Source organism: Heptranchias perlo, chromosome 7 (assembly GCF_035084215.1).
Source record: "Heptranchias perlo isolate sHepPer1 chromosome 7, sHepPer1.hap1, whole genome shotgun sequence".
In the NCBI taxonomy this organism is placed as follows: domain Eukaryota; kingdom Metazoa; phylum Chordata; class Chondrichthyes; order Hexanchiformes; family Hexanchidae; genus Heptranchias; species Heptranchias perlo.
In genome coordinates this window covers 83145412-83171525 of record NC_090331.1, presented here as the reverse complement: position 1 = coordinate 83171525, position 26114 = coordinate 83145412, and the positions used below count along the sequence as shown (strand labels likewise).

Sequence of the window (26114 nt, the reverse complement as noted above, 5' to 3'; positions counted from 1 at the left end):
GCAAGACCTGCTGGAAGTGCACATTGGGGGAGAAGAGGTTAGTGTTCCAAGGTTATGCCGTGCAATCGACCAATCAAACTCTATGGTACAGTGCTGGACCTCTTCCTCCGGGAGGAGAGGAGAAATGCCTTTGTGTGGATGCCCATTGACACTCATTGTCCAGGCTCACACAAGAATAGTGGCCATTTGGGTGAGGTACGCAGAATTATACCACAGCAAGTGGTCAATATCTTCAGGGGAACAGGAGGGTGGAGGAGAAAGCTGGGGGTGGGTGGGTCGGAGGACGTGGCATCTCTTCCCCTTCCCCCCAGTAGTATCACCAAACACTCGGCAGACAGGCAAACAGGAAGGCAGGCAGGCAAGCAAAGTGTGATAAGGCTTTTGTGAATGCCACATTTGAAATTGTCATTAGGAGGTACAGAAATGCAGTTTAGCAGCCAAATTAAAATACACCTGTTAGAAATGAGTGAGCTATTATAATTCCTACTTTAAGTTTGAGGTACTACGTTTATTGTTTCAGCCAGTAGGTACAACTTAATTACATATCTTACAATTTAACATTACCTGTCCATTGTGTCTCTAAATTAGTGATGCTTTGAGATAAATAAAGTTAACATACACGTCTGTAAATATCAGATTGTTCCTGTTTGAGCAAGACAATGCTTAATGGTTATGATGGATCAGTTTCGATGATCATTAATAGAATGACTGCCTGGGAAGCACACTGACCATGGAGATAGTCTAATGGTTTCTGTTAGTTTTGAAACAGTGAGTTTAGTCTTCAAACACCAATACACTGCTCCAAGATAATTTCAACAGAAGAAGCAACAACATCCATCTAGAAAGATGGACTTTGGGAAGAAAAAGTCGAAGAAATTCACAAAAAACTGTGGCAGAAATTTAGTTCATTTTGGCAGCACACACTAGCCAATAAAGAGTGACAATTACACAATTATAAGGCAGTTTCAAAGCAGATAGAGAACACAAGAATAGCAGATACATTCAAAGTGTACAGTGATTAAAGGGAGAAACAAAAAGGATTTTACATCAAAACTCAGCAATCAATTTATTTTCATACAAGAAGTATTAATCACAAAATAGCCCAGTGCATTATTCAGGGTATGAAGACAGGATATAAACCCCTCTGCAATGAAACAGCTTTTAGGGGGTGGGGTTAGTGCAAAGGTAAGTACAAAAGTATAATGTGAAATAATCAATCCTACTTCATTAATGTTTTTCTTTCTTTTCTATTTTATTTGTAGATCTGCATAGGTACATCTACTTTAATGGAATGCATGATCTGGAATGATGCGGTGTCGCTGCACTTTATTACTCAGGACACAATGAGGCACGCAAAAAAGAACTTTGTTTGAAAATCACCGTGGAAAATTTCAAAATGGACACCAATGCGACAGAGACACACGTTCCGCAGATGAATTGAACTGGAAACACTTGCGCTACATCAGTCAAGGTGATTCCCACATCCATCACTAAACAATGGGCAGTGTCGTGGCTGTTTCCAGACAATTATTAAACGCTTTGATTTAAAATGAAGCTCAGTAGCCATTAAATGTTTCCTCGAGTATGCAATAATTCAGTGAAGGGTTTCTCTTCCCCCTGCCCATAATTCAATGACTAATGCTACATATCTTCCCAGGTGCCTCGTTCCTCACTCACGTGTCAGGCTATGCAATGAGTATTAGCAGCTATTCAACTGTGAGGAGCATCATAGCTGAGGCTCTCACCACAATGGCCACAAAGGTACTCTTCAATGGGTGGTGATCTTGAGTGGGAACCTTGGCTAGGTTTTCCTCTCCTAAGCCCACGGCACGGAGACCTATTGCAGCATCCAAATGACAACCATTCCACTGGAGATTAGCTAACTCAGCATAGGAACAGGTTTAAACTTGGAAATTTTCTTGGCTCAGGCACACCATGTGTTGCATCTACCTACTGAATAATCAGGGAACACAATCCCACAGAGAAGTTTTTATTAAAGAAGCAATTAAAAACAAACAGAGCAGTTACTCTGATGTCATCTTGGATGTTGTCACAAGAAGAAATGAGTTCCTCCTCCACAAACACAATGCATTCTGGGCACAGAGAACCCCCAACATTTGCAGATTTGAAAAGAACTAAAGATCATTATTTTTAAAACACATCAAGGAGTTGAGTGCTTAACTACAAATTCCACGTTTATAATGATACAAATAACCACAGCTTAGAAATTATATAATTTTCCCAGGTTATAAGTTATAAATTTTGCCGAGACAATTGCTGCTTTTAGAAAAGGTGCACGAGTCTCTGTGTTAAAGCCTGATTCTGCATTGGATGTTTTGAGCAATGCCCTCGATGAAGGGGATGACCACACTCCAGTGTGGTAGGGTTCACCTAATGCATGGTCGAGCTATCATCACAGGCTGCACAAAGGAGCCACACCCAAGTACTTTACAGTGACACTTACAGTGTATTGCGTACAACTGGTGCAGAAAGAACTAGGTTTCTTTCTTAGAGGGCAGACTGGTAAATCTGGCAAAAATAAAGCTTCACAGAATTAAAGATTCACACTAGCTCCATGACTCACACACAAAGCAGCCTGTGAATTTAATACTTGAACTCCAGCTCAGGAAATTTTCAACATGGCAGCCAGCCATTGATAGAGACAGGTGTTAATTCCTGGATGGGGCACAGATCTATGGATGCTGTAAGCGTTCTGGGTACCATGTTTAAATGCCTATTCTTAGATAGTGACTTCCTGCAAATTATTAGATCTCAGAGAGCATCACGTGATTTTTTTCTTGATGTTCATACACTTTCTAACAGGGGTCGAGACAGGAAATTCTTGGTTGATTTTCTGCTCCCTTCCCCAAGGACACTGCAGCTAACTGGGGATCGACGCGACCAGCTTCACAGTGAGTGCTGCCTTTACCCATTCGGTCATCAGGGAACACCTAGCCTTCTTACTCATGTACTAAACTAATTGGTCCCTGTATTACACTATGTATCGCCATCTGTGCATTGAACTAACAATAGTTGATCTGTATGGTTAGTGTAATTAAGAAAATGCACTCATGTCAGCATATATACTGAAGAGTAGATAGGTCCAAAAAGTACCTTCAATTGAACTCTATCTTGTTAGGGTCCTTTTAGTTTTGGCTTGGTTATTACATTTCTCACTATAGTGCTGGGTGACAATACTAGATGCACAATATAGCCCTCCTCTCCATGTCTCAGTACTGTAACAGAAACATCAGTAAAATGTAACTGCTCCTTGCTTACCTTCAGGCGACTCTTCCTGGACGTAGGTTCCCGTCAGGTACCGATGCACCAAGGCGGATTTGCCACTGGCTAAATTACCCACAATCCCCTGAAAGACAAATGAGACGTCAATGAGATTCCACTCTACATCGGGGACAGAACAGGAAGCAGAGCATTCCTTCAAGAAATATCACACCACTCTGAACATCATGAACTGTGTATGTAACACAAGTCAAAGTCATTTTCATTCAAATGTACAGACTTAAGTACCGATGTTCAGTCTGGTTAATGATTTCACTTTGAAGGGTACAGACTATAACCTCCAGCAATCACAAAATAATACACCTCCATAACTTACCATGGGAAAATTCAGCAACTCGTTTAAAAATGGCCTCTAGTAAAACAAGAGTTTAATGTCTCGATCCAATTCTACATACAGTAAAATCAGGGCAATTGATACTATATCTGACTGAATGAAATTAAGGCAATTCAAGTAATACTGCGTTGCCACACAGCTTTACCAAGACCCTAAAAATCCTGTGTACTGTGAGCATTTGGGTCAATATGCAGTAAGGCTGCCAAAGGTTTAATGGTTACTTTCGAAGTGTTCTCATACATACTCTACTTTTAAAAAAAGAACTGCAGACCAATTCAGTCAAACCCTTGCTTGATCATACAGACCAAACAGAACCAAAGAGCTCTTTATTTTTCAAATGCCTTGTTTCGGGTCAGTGCAGTCTATGAGCTGTACAGTCCACGAAACAGCCAAGTCAAGTGTACTTAGCATGGCTGCTGATTGCAATTACTACTTAGAACAAAATGTAAGTCTAGAAAGCGTTCTGAATCTTATAATGAGAAAGGTGTCAGCCGTGGCTCAGTGGGTAGTACTCTCACCTCTGAGTCAGAAGGTTGTGGGTTCAAGTCCCACTCCAGAAACTTGAGTACAAAATCTAGGCCGACACTCCCAACACAGCACTGTAGGAGTGCTGCACTGTTGGAGGTGCCATCTTTTGGATGAGAAGTTAAACTGAGGCCCCGTCTGCCCTCTCAGGTGGACATAAATGATTCCATGGCATTATTTTGAAAAAACGCAGGGGAGATCTCTCAGGTGTCCTGAACAATGTTTATCCATCAACTAACATCACTTAAGCAGATGATATGGTCATTTATCTCACTGCTGTTTGTGGGACCTTGCTGTGCGCAAATTGGCTGCCACATTTCCAACATTGCAACTGTGACTACACTTCAAAAAAGCACTTCATTGGCTGTAAAGCGCTTTGGGACGCCCTGAGGTTGTGAAAGTCGCTGTATAAATACAAGTTCTTTCTTTTAAAGTGCTTTTTAGAGATAATGTGCCTCAGCACTAGCACGATATTACCGTTGAAAATGACACCTGATAGTGTAAAGGATGGTAAGAATCCTGTGGCTATCATGTTGTTCAGGACCTGGGCTTTATTGGGTCCCAAGGGTGCTGTCAAAGGCGAGGAAAGTGGGAAGCTAATAGCAAAGAGGCCCACAACAGAACCTATAATCAGCAGCGACCAACGAATTAAACAGGATTGCAGGTGGCCTTTTGAGCACTGCTCTCCTGGATCCCAATAAGAACATAAAAGTGCCTTTAAAGTAATTAGACTGAATTTCAACTGTACAACTTCCATCCAGGTGCAGCTGCGTGATAAACTACAGGTAGATTTAATATCCCATCCCCCTACCCAATTCCTTTTTTTCTTCCTCTTCAGATCCCTTGGGGTTATGCTCCACCTTACAGCCAAGAGGGCAGCGAGTCAATGTGCCTCATAACCTCTGTCCTGTTGTGTAACTGGTTACTGCGTGGCGCACACAAGTTCCAAGTCCTAGCTCTGTGAAAGGATACGGTTACCCTCCCCCTCTGCCCACCAATCACTCAAAGTTTAACAGTGTTTGTTAGAAATATACGGGACTCTACTGTAGAGGCGGAATGAATGACTAGCAGGAATCCACTTTTGTTTTTACTTACACACAGCAAGAATTTCAACTATGTACTAGGTACAAAATGTCACCTGTTAAAGCAACTTTCGGCAACCAAGTATTTAATCAGCAGGACTTTCATTTGGTTTGTTGTACAGTTCAGTTCAATAGTACTGAATTGCACAATAAAACCATTTACAAAGGGTATAAAAACTACACCAGTTGACACAAGAGGGACTCCGTTCAGTTCCGGAGCCTTCCCAAAGCAGGATATTGGCACTGAATAGGAACAGGAGTTGGCCATTTAGCCTCTCAAACCCATTCCGCCATTCAGTGAGATTATGGCTGATCTGTGACCTAATTCCAGAAACCCGCCATAGCCCCAAATCCCTTAATACCTTTGGTTAACAAAAATCTATCAATCTCATTTAAAATTAACAACTGAGCTAGCATCAACTGCCGTTTGCAGGAGAGTTCCAAGCTTCTACCAACCTTTGCGTGTAGAAGTGTTTCCTAACTTCACTCCTGAAAGTCCTGGCTCTAATTTTTAGGCTATGTCCCCTAGTCCTAGACTCCCCAACCAGCAGAAATAGTTTCTCTCCATCTACCCCATCAGTTCTCCTTAATATCTTGAAAACTTCGATCAAATCACCCCTGAATCTTCCAAATTCCAAGGAATACAACCTTAGTATGTGTAAATGCTCCTCGTAATTTAACCCTTGGAGTCCAGGTATCATTCTAGTAAATCTACACTGCACTCCCTCTGCCTGTTCTGTGCTACACGTTGCATTGATGGCCCAAGGGTGGCAGGAGGTTGTGTGATGGGCTGTTCTATCAGGCATGAATTGGGAGCGATGGGCTCATGCCTGTATCTGGGCTTCCTTTCATTTTTGTTCATCACCTTTAATCCTCTCCTTTGCAAAGGCTGTCAATGGGGTGCAATGCCTTCTTAACCTTTTTAAAATTTTTGTCCCTCTATTCTGACAGTCCCGTTTAATTATCCTTTTCTTTCAAATTTCATTTACATGTAATTTTTAATTCCCAGCATCATGTGTGCACCCTGCACCTGTCCAAATCGGCACCTGATGCAATGCGAATGAGATAACCTCAGAAAATTGGACCCTTTTTTCCACATGTCTACCTCTGCTAACTGATTTTGCTGTAGCTCCTTTTATCCCACAATTTTAACACCTAGAAACATTTTAAAAAACCTGTTTTATGTGTCTGTCTGGGAAGAAATGAAAAGACCTTCCCCTCTTCCAAAATTAAATTGTTCTTTTTAATACTGAAATTGCTCCATCTCAATTTCCTACGTCATTCTCTTATGCCTCCCACCCCTCCCTCAATTGCTAACTTCCAGCTAAATACTTGAGCTGTGATACTGAATTTTAGTACTAAAAGCCAGCATAGCAAGCATGAAAGTTCACATTTCAAAGATGAACACAGTTACTTCAGGAAATGGCAGTCTCTGTGCAGTTTATTGTGGCTGTGAACTGTCCACTACACTCATCACCAAATTGGCCAAACTAATTCTCTGTTTCTCTGTTGAAACACGCGACTGAGACAGATTTCATGAGGAGGAAAGGGACCAATTGCAACCTCACAATGATCACTACATCAGTAGAAATCTATTCCAATCATTTGTAAACATTCTGCAGTCTTAGCATCACATGCATTGTCAATGCCAGATTTATTACATTTAGTGTTCTTAAAAAAAATGACATCCCTTGGAGCATTTTAATGCCATGGGTCAGAAGTCAGGTTAAATAAAAAGAATGTACACATGATGCCAGCCATAAGAAGTATAACAAATTACTGAGTCAAGGAGCCGGGCCAAAAGCATCAGGACTGTTGGTTCATCTGTTAATTCAACTTCTAGTTAAACTGAGACATGTTTGACACTGAGGGCTGGAATTTGGCACGTCAATAACGCGGCAAGCCAAAATGCTGAATTTTAAAGTGGAATTTTGTCATTGGCACTGTCGGAGCAGAATCTCCAGTTACATTACTGTGGTAATAAGAGTGATCTACAGCATGTTCAGCAATTCAAATACTTTTCAATATGGATTGCCTCTTTGTGAAAAAGTGATCACAACATAGTTAGGTCCAAAAAAGTAACGGCGATGAACTGGAAAAAGGCCCAGGATCAATGAGATAAGAAAGGCTCTAGTCCAAAATTAAATACTGATTGGAGTGGTTCAAACAGGGAATTGCAGGGGAGACAGGCAGTTTGCAAGGACAGAGGGGTTGAGGGTGGTTTTTTTGAGGGGGGGAGGGGGGAGAGGGGTGATAATGGCAGTATTGAAAGGAAGGGGGTCAGTGCCCAAGGAGAGGGAACCACTTGCAATGTCAGCTAGCATGGGCACTAGGAAAGGAAACTATACAAATAAATATATTCTTACACAGCAAAAAGGAGGCATACCAAATAAGAGTTCCATGGATCAATACAGATTAAAACTACGCAAACATAAAAGGGAGGCATAATATAAAATATGGGCTAACAATACTAAAGAAAATCATGCGGAGTATAGAAAGCATAGCGGTGAGTAGAAGGGCTAAAAGGGAATGAGAGAAAAGGCCAACAGATAACATAAAAGGAAATAGTAACGGCATTTAAAGCACATTAAAAGTAAAAGAATAGTTAATGGGAGGCTAGGACTGCTTAGGGATAAAAGGGATATCTAGTTGTGGAGGATGGAGGTATGACAGAGATATATTAAAATGCTGAATGGGTCACAACATTCTGTTTCTAAATACATTGAAAACTCCGGTCAGGCTATGTAAATGGGAAAACCCATTTTACAAGTGTCAACATGTACCTTTAGTACCAGTTATGCCTGTAGGTGGCGGTGTAAACAGGCGAATTCCATTTTAAATGCAGCATGGTAATGTTAGATCGAAAAGTAGATTATATATATATCTATGGTCAACTGCTGTTCGATTTTTGTGAATCAATCTGAACATCCACATATAGTCCAACTGTATCAGCCAATTACTCGAAGGAGCCGCTGTATCCGTGCTGAATGAAATTTCCCTTCCAGGTCTCCAAATTCGGCAAGTTTTACGGTACATTCCAGCAAAGTGAAAGCCACCCCTCCATTCATAGAAGCCGGACCTTTCCTCCTTCCCAAAGATACATTTTTATGGCTGATTCTGGCGTTCATGAAGGTTCTCTTCCTGTACATCTCCCAATTAAAACAGGTCCTTTAAGTTTCCAGTTAGGTATGCAAAACCTGGGAGAGAAAACCTTAAAGGTGTCAGCCATGGCTCAGTGGGTGTCACTCTCACCTCTGAGTGAGAAGGTTGTGGGTTCAAGCCCGACTCCATAGACTGGAGTATAAAATCTAGGCTGACATTCCAGTGCAGTACTGAAGGAGTGCTATACTGTCAGAGGTACTGTCTTTCGGATGAGGCGTTAAACCGAGGCCCCATCTGCCCTCTCAGGTGGATGTAAAATATCCCACGGCACTATTTTGAAGAAGAGCGGGGGAGTTCTCTTCAGTGTCCTGGCCAATATATATCCCTCAACCAACATCAAAAACAGATGATCTGGTCATTATCACATTGCTGTTTGTGGGACTTTGCTGTGTGCAAATTGGCTGCAGTGTTTCCTACATTACAACAATGACTACACTTCAAAACTACTTAATTGGCTGTAAAGTTCTATGGGACGACCTTAGGTCATGAAAGGCACTATATAAATGCAAGTCTTTCTTTTCTGTTTACTTGTAATTATCCCTCTCTGCCTCCACAGAGTAGAGGCAGGCAGGAATTGCTGCCTGCCTCTACTCTGTGCCTCTCATACTGGTACGGTTGAGAATAGGAGCTCAGCACATGACACAAACCCATGCCCTGCTATTGTAGTCAACAGCACATCCTGGTTAGAGCTCCAACATCCTACGCCATCCCCAACAAGATTAAAATGCACATACATTTCCCAAGAAAATACACCCACTTCTCAGGCAATAATCTATTTTCTCCATCCAGAGTAAACAGAATGAAGCAACAATTTATAAGGAGTCCAGGGTCACAGATTCGCACAACTTTTTTTGACCTACTAAGAAAGCCATAGTTGCCAGCAACAGCAATTCTTTTGGTGCTCAGCTGCCCATTGTCCTGCAACTTTACAGTAAACAACAACTTGTATTTATATAGCGCTTTTAACATAGTAAAACGTCCCAAGGCACTTAACAGGAGCGTTACCAGACAAAATTTGACACCGAGCCCCATAAGGAGATATTAGGACACGTGACTAAAAGGACTGGTCGAAGAGGTAAGTTTTAAGGAGGGTCTTAAAGGAGAGAGAGGTAGAGAGGCGGAGAGGGAATTCCAGAACTTAGCTGAAGAATCCTCCGCCAATGCTGGAGCAATGGAAATCGGGGATGCGCAAGAGGCCAGAGTTGGAGGAACGCAGAGATCTCAGAGGGTTGTAGGGCTGGAGGAGGTTATAGAGATAGGGAGGGGTGATGTGATGAAGGAATTTGAACACAAGGATGAGAATTTTAAATTTGAGGCTTGCTGGACCGGGAGCCAATGTAGGTCAGTGAGCATAGGGTACTCAAAAAGAGTAAGCGTTGCAACTGATGGAAGAGGAAGGTCCATATTCCCAGGGCTGTGCGAGCAGAGAAGACCAAATTATTTAGTAATAAGCCAAACAGTTACAGAATGACTTGAGATGGGCTAATGGCCACACTCCAACACCACATGTTCACTGCACTGAGCTCTCCGACGCAGGAAGCATTAGATGGAGATGTTTTGCCAACCACTCCAATATCGCTGAATATGCAGTATAGATAGATAGTTGCGTTGATAACAGTGTCCTTTCACACTATCAAACTTCTTAAAGCATTTCAGACAAAGATTTTTATTTTGTTGCAGGTTCTTTATGCAGCTAATGTTGTCTTGGAGAGGTTACCCTGCCACGGTAACCTCTGCAAGACATGCCAGATCATCGACACAGATACCACCATCACACGAGAGGACACCACCCACCAGGTGCATGGTTCATACTCCTGTGACTCGGCCAACGTTGTCTACCTCATACGTTGCAGGAAAGGATGCCCCAGAGCATGGTACATTGGCGAGACCATGCAGACGCTGCGACAACGGATGAACGGACACCGCGCAACAATCGCCAAACAGGAGGGTTCCCTCCCAGTCGGGGAACACTTCAGCAGTCATGGACATTCATCCACCGACCTTCGGGTAAGCGTACTCCAAGGCGGCCTTCGAGACACACGACAACGCAAAATCGTCGAGCAGAAATTGATAGCCAAGTTCTGCACCCATGAGGACGGCCTCAACCGGGATCTTGGGTTCATGTCACGCTACACGTAACCCCACCAGCGAACAAATGTTATCTGTTTTTAATATAATGGGTCATTTGCTGGCTCTCTCTGCCTTCCGGATGTTTCTGCCTCTCTCTGTTTTTTTTCTCTGTTTTTTTTCCCTGTTTGTTTTTTTGTTGAATGTGTATTCGGGGGTTCTGCAGGTGACACCTCTCTGTCTGAACACGGTGATTGCCTTGGCAACGGGCAGTTGCAGGGGCAGTCTGTAAACACCATGTATTGTTCTATATGTATAAATGCGTAGGCTTCAAGGAGCTCCTGAAACATTTACCTGAGGAAGGAGGAAGTCTCCGAAAGCTTGTGAACTTAAAATAAAATTGCTGGACTATAACTTGGTGTTGTAAAATTGTTTACAATTGTCAACCCCAGTCCATCACCGGCATCTCCACATCATGACTACCATCGACACCACAAACTGCCGGCTCACAGTGGAAAGGATATCCAAGAAGATCGCGCATTTAGACACAGACATCAAGTTTTTACAGAGCTGCAAGAAAGCAGACAAGATCCCGAAAGGACTCCAGATCACGAACCCACTCAAGTCCACATACAACTCGGATTACGCTGAGAGACTCTGCCGCCGTACCTCTCGCACACTCCGCAACCATCTCATACACCAACTCTACAGCAGACGCCACAACCTCGAAACCAAGATAGAGTCCATACTCTCAACCTGTACTCAGGACACAGCAGACCAGCTACGTTATACCGCCAAACAGACGAGGCAACGGAACTACGCTGCCTACATGAAAACCAAGAGCAGGAAGCTTGAGAAACTCGGCATCACCACCAGCAACGACCAAGCTTCCCCTGGTACCACGGTTGCAACCACAGGGAAGTCTATTGTCAATTTATCCGACCACACCCTTCAACCAGACGAAATCGAAGTTCTCAGCCGAGGGCTCAATTTCTGCCCCACTACCAAAATGGACCCCACTAGTCTCGCGGCGGACACAGAGGAATTCATCAGGAGAATGAGGCTCCGGGAATTCTACCACAAACCCCAAGATTTCAGCAGCGAACCCAATGAGACAATCGACGATCCGGAACAGCAGACAGAGGGATCCGCGGTACAGCAACCGAAGAGGAAAGAGTCAAACTGGACTCCTCAGGAGGGTCGCTGCCCTCAGCTGGACATGTATGCTCAAGCTGTCAGGAAATGCGTCAATGCCAGATTCATCAGCCGCACTCAGAAGACAGTCCAGAACGTCACCCGAGCACAACGCAACGCCATCAACGCTCTCAAGACCAACCGCAACATCGTCATCAAACCAGCGGACAAAGGAGGAGCCATAGTCATACAGAACAGAACAGACTATTGCAAAGAAGCATACCGACAACTGGACAACCAGGAACACTACAGACGGTTACCCGCAGATCCGACCAAAGACCACACCCACCAGCTCAACAAACTGATCAAGACCTTCGATCCAGACCTTCAAAGCATCCTACGCACTCTCATCCCACGTAATCCCCGCGTGGGAGACTTCTACTGCCTCCCAAAGATACACAAAGCCAACACACCCGGACGTCCCATCGTATCAGGCAACGGAACCCTGTGTGAGAACCTCTCTGGATACATCGAGGGCATCCTGAAACCCATCGTACAGGGAACCCCCAGCTTCTGTCGCGACACTACAGACTTCCTACAAAAACTCAGTACCCACGGACCAGTTGAACCAGGAACACTTCTCACCACGATGGACGTCTCGGCACTATACACCAGTATCCCCCACGATGACGGCATCGCTGCAACAGCATCAATACTCAACACCAACAACAGCCAATCTCCGGAAGCCATCCTACAACTCATCCGCTTCATCCTGGATCACAATGTCTTCACCTTCGATAACCAGTTCTTTACCCAAACACACGGAACAGCCATGGGGACCAAATTCGCACCCCAATACGCCAACATTTTCATGCACAAGTTCGAGCAGGACTTCTTCACTGCACAAGACCTCCAACCAACACTATACACCAGATACATCGACGACATTTTCTTTCTATGGACCCACGGCAAGGAATCACTAAAGAGACTACACGATAACATCAACAAGTTCCATCCCACCATCAAGCTCACCATGGACTACTCCTCAGAATCAGTTTCTTTCTTGGACACACGAATCTACATCAAAGACGGGCACCTCAGCACCTCACTCTACCGCAAGCCCACGGACAACCTCACGATGCTCCACTTTTCCAGCTTCCACCCTAACCACGTCAAAGAGGCCATCCCCTATGGACAGGCCCTGCGAATACACAGGGTCTGCTCAGACGAGGAGGAACGCGATGGACACCTACAGACGCTGAAAGACGCCCTAGTAAGAACGGGATATGACGCTCGACTCATCGATCGACAGTTCCGACGGGCCACAGCAAAAAATCGCATAGACCTCCTCAGGAGACTAACACGGGACGCAACCAACAGAGTACCCTTTGTCGTCCAGTACTTCCCCGGAGCGGAGAAACTACACCATGTTCTCCGCAGCCTTCAACATGTCATCAATGAGGACAAACACCTCGCTATGGCCATCCCCACACCTCCACTACTCGCCTTTAAACAGCCACCCAACCTCAAACAGACCATCGTTCGCAGCAAATTACCTAGCTTTCAAGAGAACAGCGTCCACGACGCCACACAACCCTGCCACGGTAACCTCTGCAAGACATGCCAGATCATCGACACAGATACCACCATCACACGAGAGGACACCACCCACCAGGTGCATGGTTCATACTCCTGTGACTCGGCCAACGTTGTCTACCTCATACGTTGCAGGAAAGGATGCCCCAGAGCATGGTACATTGGCGAGACCATGCAGACGCTGCGACAACGGATGAACGGACACCGCGCAACAATCGCCAAACAGGAGGGTTCCCTCCCAGTCGGGGAACACTTCAGCAGTCATGGACATTCATCCACCGACCTTCGGGTAAGCGTACTCCAAGGCGGCCTTCGAGACACACGACAACGCAAAATCGTCGAGCAGAAATTGATAGCCAAGTTCCGCACCCATGAGGACGGCCTCAACCGGGATCTTGGGTTCATGTCACGCTACACGTTACCCCACCAGCGAACAAATGTTATCTGTTTTTAATATAATGGGTCATTTGCTGGCTCTCTCTGCCTTCCGGATGTTTCTGCCTCTCTCTGTTTTTTTTCTCTGTTTTTTTTCCCTGTTTGTTTTTTTGTTGAATGTGTATTCGGGGGTTCTGCAGGTGACACCTCTCTGTCTGAACACGGTGATTGCCTTGGCAACGGGCAGTTGCAGGGGCAGTCTGTAAACACCATGTATTGTTCTATATGTATAAATGCGTAGGCTTCAAGGAGCTCCTGAAACATTTACCTGAGGAAGGAGGAAGTCTCCGAAAGCTTGTGAATTTAAAATAAAATTGCTGGACTATAACTTGGTGTTGTAAAATTGTTTACAAATGTTTTTTTAAACTGAGGATTTGTGACTTCTATCACCTACTGTTCTTGCTGTTTATTGCACAGTCAAAAACTTAATCTGAAGTCCTACATTTGTTTGAACCCTTCTTGCAACTGGAAGAAAATGGTGTGCTCCCCGATTAACATTCCTATTCAAATAACCTGCCATGCAATCAAATGGTACATGTGTTGCAAGCAAGTAAACTTTCCATTTAATGTTATGATCATAGGAATGTGATCTGTATAATGTAACTCTATTTATGGTATGTTGGAAGCAGCAGGTTGTTTTTCATGGTTTTTCTTCCTTTATATAAATTATGGGAGAACACAGCTGATTTATTTTCAAGGGGCTCCTCGTGAAATGCACCCTAGGGAGCTGCACACTAAAATATTTTGCTATTTATATCAATTACTAACATCATAAAATGTTTTTCAAGTGCCATGCCTTATTGAATGGTTGCGGTTTTGGTAAAAAAAATCCTTTCGGTTGTACAGAGAACTGAAAGGCATACAAGCATGCATAACAGGCTCTCTGATAGCTGAGGAGGGTCTTTGGTTTGATCACTGGTGGTAAAGGTGCCTCAGTGCTCCTAGGTTATGGAAGGGAAAACTGGGCCGAGATTGCTGCTATTAATCGCTGTGTGACCCCTGCCAGGAGTGTGCACAGTTCTGTGAAGAGAAGGGCGAAGATGACCCACAACTGAAAAGCCGGTTGTCAAGCGTCACACATGACTAATGGTCACATTGCCAAGGTGCCAAAAGGTGGTCGGTGCCCATGAAACCGTACTCCAAGGAGTCAGTACCTTCAGGATAGGGGAACAATTTGTAACACAACACCTTGCATAATATGGTCCACTTCAACGCCAGATTGTACAGTACATCACCCCTGTGCACGCTGACCTACATTGGTTCCCGGTCCTCGATTTTAAAATTCTCAGCCTTGTGTTTAAATCCCTCCATTGCCTTGCCCTCCCTATCTCTGTAACCTCCTCCAGCCCTACAACCCTCCGAGATCTCTGCCAATTCTGCCCTCTTGCGCATCCCCGATTTCGTTTGCCCTACCATTGGAAGTCGTGCTTTCAGCTGCCCAGGCCTCAAGCGCTAGAATTCCCTGCCTAATCCTCTCCTCCCATCTTTAAAACATTCCTTGAAACCTACCAAGTGTTTGGTCACCTGTCCTAATACCTCCTTATGTGGCTCGATGTCAATATTTGTCTGATAATACTCCTGTGAGGCGCCTTGGGATGTTTTACTACCTTAAAGGTGCTATATAAATGCTGTTGTTAGTGCAAACCCCACAGTTTGCGTTGCAGCTTAGTATAAACCAACAGCAGGGAGGGGACGTTTTGAGGAGCCTGTACAGATTACTACACAGGCAGCCAGTACAATGCAGTATAACAAGGAATATTGCAAAGGAGGAATCCCCAATGCAACAAAGGCACCAGTCATATCCTTCTGCCCACCTTTTTTCTCTAATAGCCCTGCTGCCTTAAGCTTCCTTGATATCTATTTAGATGTAATTGGAATATTGACGACTAATCCTGAGTCTTTCCCACAGCAGGGGAAAGTGTCAGGCAATGACCACCTCCAACAAGAGAGAGTCTAACCACCTCCCCTTGACATTCAATGGCATTACCATCGCCGAATCCCCCACCATCAACGTCCTGGGGGGGGGGGTCACCATTGACCAGGAACTTAACTGGACCAACCACATAAATACTGTGGCTACGAGAGCAGGTCAGAGGCTGGGTATTCTGCGGCGAGTGACTCACCTCCTAACTCCCCAAAGCCTTTCCACCATCTACAAGGCACAAGTCAGGAGTGTGATGGAATACTCTCCACTTGCCTGGACGAGTGCAGCTCCATAAACACTCAAGAAACTCGACACCATCCAGGACAAAGCAGCCCGCTTGATTGGCACCACATCCACCACCTTAAACATTCAATCCCTCCACCACCAATGCACCGTGGCTGCAGTGTGCACCATCTACAAGATGCACTGCAGCAACTCGCCAAGGCTTCTTCAACAGCACCTTCCAAACCCACAACCTTTACCACCTAGAAGGATGAGGGCAACAGGCACATAGGAACAACACCACCTGCAGATTCCCCTCCAAGTCACACACCATCCCAACTATTGCCGTTCCTTCATCGTCGCTGGGTCAAAATCCTGGAACTCCCTACCTAACAGCACTGTGGGAGAACTTTCACCACATGGACTGCAGCGGTTCAAGAACGCTGCTCACCACCACCTTCTCAAGGGCAATTAAGGATGGGCAATAAGTGCTGGCCTTGCCAGCGACGCGCACATCCCATGGATGAATTTTAAAAAAGCAGCTTTACTGGATTCTGTATCTCTTGTCATCCTTTCTTATACCTCCCCCACCTAGTGTACTACTGCCAGACTGAAATGAACAAATATTTAGAGTTACTCTATAGCACCGTGGGCCGCCTGAAAAGCTTCATTTTATTCTAAATCCTGCTTCAAAAAATGTGAAAACATGTTTGAATACTGGTTCACAATCCTGACAAAGGTTTATGTAACATTGCAAATAACAGCCAGGAACATTTGGGCATTGTTTTAAAAAACATAGCAACATGAAAGTGATATATTACCAAGTGTCTCAAATCAAAAATAGCATCAACAAAAATCCATAAATTATCAGAATAGTAGTGATTTTTTTCTAGCAACTGCTATATAAATACCAGTTAGACAAATACCTTCTTACTGGAAAGTGACCATCTAAGCAAAGTGGTGCAAAGTAGCCTGCGTGTAGAATAATGTTGGACTCTGACACTAGTCAGAATGGCTGACCCATAACCTACGACTGCTATGATTTATGATGCCCTGCTCCTGCATAAGTGGGGTAAGGAAAGTGAAGAAAAACAGCTGGACCTGAACCTAACAGATGTATTTGGGGAATAAATGCCATTAAAATTAACAGGGCCTGGGAGGCAAAACTGTAAAATAGTAGGACCCTGACACTGAGGGGACAGATGGACATGATTGATGAATGCAATTAGAATTTTGAGATGATGTAAAGGCGAGGAAATATGAAGGAGAATGGAAATTAGAGATAGGAAAGTGAAAGTAAGATACATATAACACTAACTTTAGAATTAATGAAAGAGATTAGGACCCAGACAGCTGTTAATTGTATCCATATGATTTATATCAATTAGTGTTAATTGTATTCAGGTGGTGCATATCAATTGTATCCAATTATGTGAGAGCTCATCTAGGGGGTGCACAGTGGGTAATGTGGATCTCTGTGAATAATGGATTGGAAGCAACTGAAGACTAGGCTCTCGTATTCTATCCTTCACCACCTGACTATTCAATTTATTACAATTGGGAGACCTCACATTGAAAGGATACAATTTGGCTACCACACGAAAGATATACCTTCATTGCTGTTATCTTGAGAAATACATGCAGCAACCCTATAGGTACACATGAATTGGGCAAAAAGTAACAACACTGCTGACTGGTTCACAGATTGTTTCTTCTGACAAGTATCACCAGAAGCCAAGCACAACTTCCCAGCTAAGACTGGTTCCTGCTGCCAAACCTTCCCAAATGCTGCTTTATAATAGCTACTAGATGGTATATAAGAACAGTTTGCTTGCTCTTACACACTCCTTCCACTCAGCTCATCCCAACAGCCAGACTGATAACAGGGCATCATCATGTAGAGGATCGCAGGGATAAACCTATTGCGTACCATTACACAGTAAAGTTTGCTAAACACAGGCTTCTACAGACTCAAAGACAAACTCACACTAGTTATCGAAGCACAATGACAGGGAACACATATAGCAGAAGCCAGGTACCTCCACCCACCCCCTCCCATCACAAGAGAGGGTAAAATCAGAGGTAAATGCCCCAAGATGCTTCCATGCGCATCCAAGTAACCAATTAAAGAACACCACTGACAAATCACTTGCTCATTTCCTGGCTGAGGAATAACGTGCAGAGAACAAAAAAAGACAAAAAATCTTCACACACTAAGACAATGAGATCACTTAGTTAAATGTCCCCTAAGGTACGATACTGAGTTGTAAAGACCAGAAATGATCACGGTTTGATCCTTGAACTATCATAGAAACATAGAAAATAGGAGCAGGAGTAGGCCATTCGGCCCTTCAAGCCTGCTCCGCCATTCAATATGATCATGGCTGATCCTCTATCTCAATACTATATTCCCACTCTCTCCCCATACCCCTTGATGCCTTTTGTGTCTAGAAAACTATCTAGCTCCTTCTTAAATATATTCAGTCACTTGACCTCCAAGCCTTCTGTGGTAGAGAATTCCACAGGTTCACCACCCTTTGAGTGTAGAAATTTCTCCTCATCTCAGTCCTAAATGTCCTACCCCGTATCCTGAGACTGCGACCCCTCGTTCTGGACCCCCCCCCCCCCCCGCAGGGGAAACATACTCCCTGCATCCAGTCTATCCAGCCCTGTCAGAATTTTATATGTTTCATGACATCCCCTCCCATTCTTCTAAACTCGAGTGAATACAGGCTGAGCCGACCCAATCTCTCCTCATAAGACAGTCCTGCCATCCCAGGAATCAGTCTGGTGAACCTTCGCTGCACTCCCTCTATGGCAAGTATATCCTTTCTTAGGTCAAGAGACCAAAACTGCACACAATACTCCAGGTGTGGTCTCACCAAGGCCTTGTACAACTCCAGTAAGACATCCTTGCTCCTGTACTCAAATCCTCTTGCAATGAAGGCCAACATACCATTTGCCTTCCTAACTGCTTGCTGCACCTGCGTGCTTGCTTTCAGTGACTGGTGTACAAGGACACCCAGGTCCCTTTGTACATCAACATTTCCCAATCTATCACTATTTAAATAACACTCTGCCTTTCTGTTTTTCCTTCTGAAGTGAATAACTTCACATTTAACCACATTGTACTGCATCTGCCATGTATTTGCACACTCAATCAATTTGTCTAAATCGCCTTGAAGCCTCTTTGCATCCTCCTCACAACTCACGATCCCACCTAGTTTTGTGTTGTCAGCAAACTTGGAAATATTACATTTGGTTCCCTTATCCAGATCATTGATATAGATTGTGAATAGCTGGGGCCCAAGAACCGATCCCTGCGGTACCCCACTAGTCACTGCCTGCCACCCTGAAAAAGACCCATTTATTCCTACTCTCGGTTTCCTGTCTGTTAACCAATTTTCAATCCATGCTAATATATTAACACCAATCCCACGTGCTTTAATTTTGCACACTAACCTCTTATGTGGGACTTTATCAAAGGCCTTCTGAAAATTCAAATAAACCATATCCACTGGTTCTCCCATATCTATTCTATCAGTTACATCCTCAAAAAACTCCAGTAGGTTTGTCAAACATGATTTCCCTTTCATAAATCCATGTTGACTTTGTCTAATCCTGTTGATATTTTCTAAGTGTCCTGTTAGCACATCCTTTATAATAGACTCTAGCATTTTCCCTACTACTGATGATAGGCTAACCAGTCTGTAGTTCCCTGTTTCCTCTCATAGAATGATACAGCGCAGAAGGTGGCCATTCGGCCCATCGTGCCAGTACCGACTCTTAGTAAGAGCAATCCAGTTAGTCACATTCCCCCGCTCTTTCCCTGTAGCCCTGCAAATATTTTCCCTTCAGGTATTTACCCAATTCCTTTTTGAAAGCCACAACTGAATCTGCTTCCAACACCTTTTCAGGCAGTGCATTCCAGGTCATAACTACTCGCTGCATAAAAAAGTTTTTCCTCATGTCGCCTTTGTTTTTTTTGCCAATCACTTTAAACCTGTGACCTCTGGTTCTCAACCCTTCCGCTAGTGGCAACAGTTTCTCTTCATTTATTTTATTCTAAACCCTTCATCATTTTGAACACTTCCATCAAATCTCCCTTCAACCTTCTCTACTCTAAGGAGAACAACCCCAGCTTCTCCGGTCTATACATGTAGCTGAAGTCCCTCATCCCTGGAAACATTCTAGTAAATCTTTTCTGTACCCTCTCTGACGCATTCACATCCTTCCTAAAGTGCGGTGCCCAGAATTGGATACAATACTCCAGATGTGACCGAACCAGTGTTTTATAAAGGTTCAATGTAACTTCCTTGCGTTTGTACTCTATGCCTCCCTTTGCAAGGCCCAGGGTCCAGTATGCTTTTTTAACCACTTTCTCAATCTGTCCTGCCACCTTCAAAGATTTGTGCACATATACCACCAGGTCCCTCTGTTCCTGCACCCCCTTTGGAATTGTACCATTTAGTTTATATTGCGTCTCCTCGTTCTTCCTGCCAAAATGTATCACTTTGCACTTCTCTGCATTAAATTTCATCTGCCATGTGTCCGCCCATTCCACCAACCTGTCTTTGTCCTCTTGAAGTCCATTACTATCCTCCTCACTGTTGACTACATTTCCAAGTCTTGTGTCATCTGCAAATTTTGAAATTGTGCCCTGTACACCCAAGTCCAAGTCATTAATATATATCAAAAAAAGCAGTGGTCCAAGTACCAACCTCTGGGGAATACTACTGAATACTTTCCGCCAGTCTGACAAAAAAAACATTCACCACTACTCTGTTTCCTGTCTCGCAGCCAATTTCGTATTAATGGTGCCACTGCCTCCTTTATTCCATGGGCTTCAATTCTGCTGACAAGCTTATTATGTGACATTTTATCAAACACCTTTTGAAAGTCCATATACACCACATCAACCGCATTGCCTTCATCAACCCTCTCTGTTACCTCATCAAAAAACTCTATCAGGTTAGTTAAACACGATTTGCCTTTAACAAATCCGTGCTTGCTTTCCTTTATTAATCCACACTTGTCCAAGTGACTATTAATTTTGTCCCGGATTATCGTTCCTAAAAGCTTCCCCATCACCGAGGTTAAACTGGCTGGCCTCTAATTGCCGGGTTTGTCCTTACTCCCTTTTTTGAACATGGGTGTAACATTTGCAATTCTCCAATCCTCTGGCATCACCCCTGTATCTAAGGAGGTTTGGGAGATTATGGCCAGCACCTCTGAAATTTCCACCCTTACTTCACTCAGCAACCTCGGATGCATCCCATCCAGACCAGGTGACTTATCTACTTTAAGTACAGCCAGCCTTTCTAGTACCTCCTTTTTATCAATTTTTGGCCCATCGGTATCTCAACTATCTCCTCTTTTACTGTGACTTTGGCAGTATCTTCTTACTTGGTAAAGACAGATGCAAAGTACACATTTAGTACCTCAGCCATGCCCTCTGCCTCCACAAGATGATCTCCTTTTTGGTCTCTTATCAGCCTCACCCTTCCTTTTCTACCCTTTTACTATTTATAAAAGACTTTTGAGTTCTCTTTTATGTTACCAGCTTATCTATTCTCATACACTTTCTTTGTCCCACTTATTTCCTTTTTCAGTTCTTCTCTGTACTTTTTGTATTCAGCTTGGTTCTCTACTGAATTATGAACTTGACATTTATCCTAAACCTCCTTTCTCTGTTTCATGTTAATCTCCATATCTTTAGTCATCCAGGGAGCTCCAGCTTTGGATGCTCTTCCTTTCCCCTGATGGGAATGTGTCCAATCTGGACACAAACTATCCCCTCTTTGAAGGCCTCCCATTGCTCATTTACTGTTTTACCTTGCAATCTTTGATTCCAATCCACCTGGGCCAGATCCCTTTTAAAATCACTGAAATTAGCCCTTGTCCAGTTGAGTATTTTCACATTTGATTTTTCCTTGTCCTTTTCCATAACTACTCTAAATATTGTGATCACTGTTTCCCAAATGCTCCATTGATCAAGAAAGCGCTCTTGTACACATTTCAGGATTCCTCCCCCTCTTTGCCTTTTACATTGTTACTGTCCCAGTCTATATTGGGATAATTGAAGTCCCCCATTATCACTACTCTAAAGTTCTTGCATCTTTCTGGAATTTGCCTGCAAATGTGCTCCTCTATCTCCATCCCAATATTTGGTGGCCTTTAGTATACACTCAGCAGCGCAATAGCTCCTCTGATGTTCCTTAATTCTAACCAAATAGATTCTGTCTTTGAACCCTCAACTACATCATCCCTTTCTAGTGCTGTAACAGTATCTTTGATCAATACTGCTGTCGCCCCCCCCCACCCCCACCCCAAGCCCCCCTTTTTATCCTCTCTCTATCTTTCCTGAATACACTGTAGCCAGGAATACTAAGTGCCCATTCCTCCCCTTGTTTGAGTCAGGTCTTGGTTATTGCCATCATATCATAATCCCATGTGACTACTTGTGCCTGTAGTTCACCAACCTTATTTACCATGCTCCGTGCATTTAAGCACATGCATTGTAAACCCATCTTAGTCAGCCTCACATTTCCCCCCTATTCCTGAACTACTCTTTATTCTAATGCTGTTTGTCTCTCCCAGTCCTCTGTGCACCTTGTATCGCCTCTCCAATGCTTCATCATGGTGCCCCTATGCTGAGGCAATCTCAGTCAGGATGGCAAAAACACTAAAATATACCTTGTGTCTGCACCTTCAACAACAACAACTTGCATTTATATAGTGTTTTTAACGTAGTAAAACGTCACAAGGCGCTTCACAGGAGAGTTATCGAACAAAATTTGACACAGAGCCACATAAGGAGATACTAGGACAGATGACCAGAGGTAGGTTTGAAGGAGCGTCTTAAAGGAGGAGTGATAGGTAGGGAGGCGGTTCAGGGAGAGAATTCCAGACCCTAGGGCCTAGGAAGTTAAAGGCACGGCTTCATGGCAGTGATGAAAATCAAGGATGGGCAAGAGGCCAGAATTGGAGGAGCGCAGAGATTTTGGAGGGTTGTGGGGCGGGAGGAGGTTACAGAGAGGGGCGAAGCCATGGAGAGATTTGACAACAAGGATGAGAATTTTTAAAATCGAGGTATTGCCAGTCCGGGAGCCAATGTAGATCAACGAGCACAGGGGTGATGGGTGAACGGGACTTGGTGCGAGTATATATATATAGGCATCAGAGTTTTGGATGAGCTCAAGTTTATGGAGGGTGGAAGATGGGAGGCCGGCAGGAGAACAATGGAATAGTTGAGTCTAGAGGTAACAAAGGCATGGATGAGGGTTTCAAGAGCGAAGAACTCTGAGGAAATCTGAGCAGAAGGTTACTCAAAAATAAGTAGAAAGCATTTGGTATGTAAAATGCAAAGAAACTTATCATTATGACTCCAATGTTTTAATAACACTTCCATTGCACCAAGGAAAGCAATGCTGCATCTTCAACAGTAACAACTGCATAAATGTGGTGAGAAGGAAGAGCGCATCCTTTTCCACTTTCTTGCAAATAGGAGAGTTCAAAATCTTTTAACAGCTTAATTCAATGGTGCAAATCCAACCATCTGACTACATGATTTAGATTTATCTAATAAAGGTGAGTGGGTGTCATTGGGGGTTAGAAAACTTTTTCTACCTCTGGGACCTGGGTTGGAATCAGATCAAAATGATATTAAAAAGTCTGTTCTCTCTTCCTCCCTCATCTGGTTAAAGCGTTATAAGTGTAATAAATCTGAGTATTCGCCCACTGCCTAGAAGATGCAAGTTCAAAAAATGTTCGTAAATTGGCACAAAACTGGCAATCTAACTCACAGAGGTCACAAGGATAGCTTTATAGGGAACAGAAATGTCACACTATGCCATGCCAAGGTTAAGGCTCATTGCTGGAATAGCATCAGGGTAGCTGTACTTTGCCTCGAACCAATGCTATAAATGACCTCAAAGACATTTGGTGCCAACACTGCAAGAAGTAAGAAATTATTCCAATCTTCAGAACCAACATTCCTCACCTTGACGACCACAAAGACTTCATCCAAAAAAATCTACATTTCACTATGTGAGGTGGCATGGAGTAGCAGCTATCGAGGGAGTCTGGTTTCGACAGTGTCTATAATTGAGAATTTGTGGAGCGAGGGGATTTGGTGCAGGAAGGGGTGAGGTGTATTTGTTTAGACAGCGGACTGGGAGGAGCGTACCGAGAGCAGTCACAGTAACAACAAAACAAAACTGCAGTGTGACATCACAGGTAAGGCAGGTAGGTGGTTGGTGGTGAGTATCTCTTCTGTTTTCTTCTTTCTTAGGACTGTGGGCTAAGTAACATATAGCATAAAACTAAATTTTAAAAAAAAAACTAAACTTAATTTAATAAATTAAACAAGGCCAGTACTTGGTTCAACCTAAAAATAATTTGATTGGCATTGTAGTAATCAATTAAATAAATAAAATAGTTATGACAGGGCAGGAGATGTGTTGCAGCTGCAATATGTGGGAGCTACTGGACAGTTTCCAGGGACTACATCTGCGGTAAGTGTCTGCGGCTCGAGGAACTTCAGCTCCGAGTTGAGGAGCTGGAGTCCGAGCTGCAGACATTGCGAGGCATCAGGGAGGGAGAAAGTTATCTGGACACTTTGATCCAGGAGGCAGTAACGCTCCTTACACTAAATATTGTAGAATTGGCATGTGGTCAGGGACAGGAGGGTGTGACTGCGAGTGAGGCAGGTACGGGGATCCAGGAGGTGGCATTGCAGGAGCCTCAGCCTCTACACTTGTCCAATAGATACGAGGTTCTTGCAGCCCTTGTGGACGAGTGCAGGGACTGTAGGGAGGATGAGCAGCCAACAGCGAGAGTCCCAAAGGCTGTGTTGCCTACCCGGTGCCAGGGTTAAGGACATCTCCTCAGGGCTGGAGAGAAACTTGGAGTGGGAGGGGGAGGATCAAGTTGTCGTGGTCCACGTAGGTACCAACAACATAGGTAGGACTAAGAAAGAGATTCTGCTGAGGGAGTTTGAGCAGCTAGGGACTAAATTAAAAAGCAGAACCACAAAGGTGATAATCTCCGGATTATTACTTGAGCCACGAGCAAATTGGAACAGGGTAAATCAGATCAGAGAGATGAATGCATGGTTCAAAGATTAGTATGGGAGAAATGGGTTTTGGTTCATGGGGCACTGGCAGCAGTACTGGGGAAAGAGGGATCTGTTCCGTTCGGACAGGCTTCACCTGAACCATGCTGGGACCAGTGTTCTGGTAGACCGAATAAGGAGGGCGGTAGAGAAGGCTTTAAACTAAATAGAGCAGGGGAGGGTTCAGGCGGGCCGAAGTTTAGATTGATAAAGAGAAAAGACAAGGAAGTAGTACAGGAAAGCGATGGGGGTAATGATAAACAGAGTGTGTCAGGAAGGGACAGAGCGTACAAACATAAGAGTGTACTAGCAAATGGGGCCGGGCTAGGAAAGAATGGTAAAAAGACAAAATTAGAGGTTCTTTATCTGAATGCGCGCAGTATTCGTAAGATAGATGAGTTGTCGGCACAAATAGAAACAAATGGGTATGATCTCGTGGCCATTACAGAGACATGGTTGCAAGGTGACCAAGGTTGGGAGCTAAATATTCGGGGTTATTTAACATTTCGGAAGGATAAGAAAAAAGGTAACGGTGGTGGGGTAGCTCTGTTAATAAAGGATGAAATTGGTATAATAGTGAGAAATGATCTTGGCTCAGAAGGTCAAGATGTCGAATCAATTTGGGTGGAGGTAAGAAATAGCAAGGGAAGGAAATCACTGGTGGGAGTAGTATATAGGCCCCCTAACAGTAGCTACACTGTAGGGCAAAATATTAATCAGGAAATAAGGGGGGCTTGTAAAAAACGGAATGCAATAATCATGGGCGATTTTAACTTTCACATAGATTGGACAAATCAAATTGGCAAAAATAGCCCTGAGGAGGACTCCATAGAATGTATTAGGGACTGTTTCTTACACTAATACGTCAGGGAACCAACCAGGGAACAGGCCACTTTGGATCTGGAAATGGTTAATGAAACAGGATTAATTAATGATCTCAAAGTAAAGGATCCCTTGGGAAGCAGTGATCATAACATGATAGAATTTCACATCCAGTTTGAGAGCGAGGATCTTGGGTCTGAAACTACTGTATTAAACTTAAATAAGGGCAATTATAAAGGAATGAGGGTGGAATTGGCTAAAGTGGACTGGGTAAACAGATTAGATGGTATGGTTGTGGATAAGCAGTGGCAAACATTTAAAAAGATATTATATGACTCGCAACAAAAATATATCCCTGTGAGGAGGAAAGACTCCAAAAAAAGGGTGAACCAATCA

General features: G+C 43.8%; 1 protein-coding gene across 2 annotated transcripts in view; it reads right to left on the bottom strand.

The window, feature by feature from the left end:
- The window catches only part of agap1 (ArfGAP with GTPase domain, ankyrin repeat and PH domain 1), a 655663-nt gene that overhangs the window by 340837 nt on the left and 288712 nt on the right, over window positions 1-26114 (bottom strand). For both annotated transcript variants that reach the window (XM_067987994.1, XM_067987993.1), the window contains exon 3: window positions 3280-3367. In XM_067987994.1, the coding sequence (XP_067844095.1) occupies window positions 3280-3367 (88 nt within the window). The remainder of the gene's footprint in view (window positions 1-3279; window positions 3368-26114) is intronic.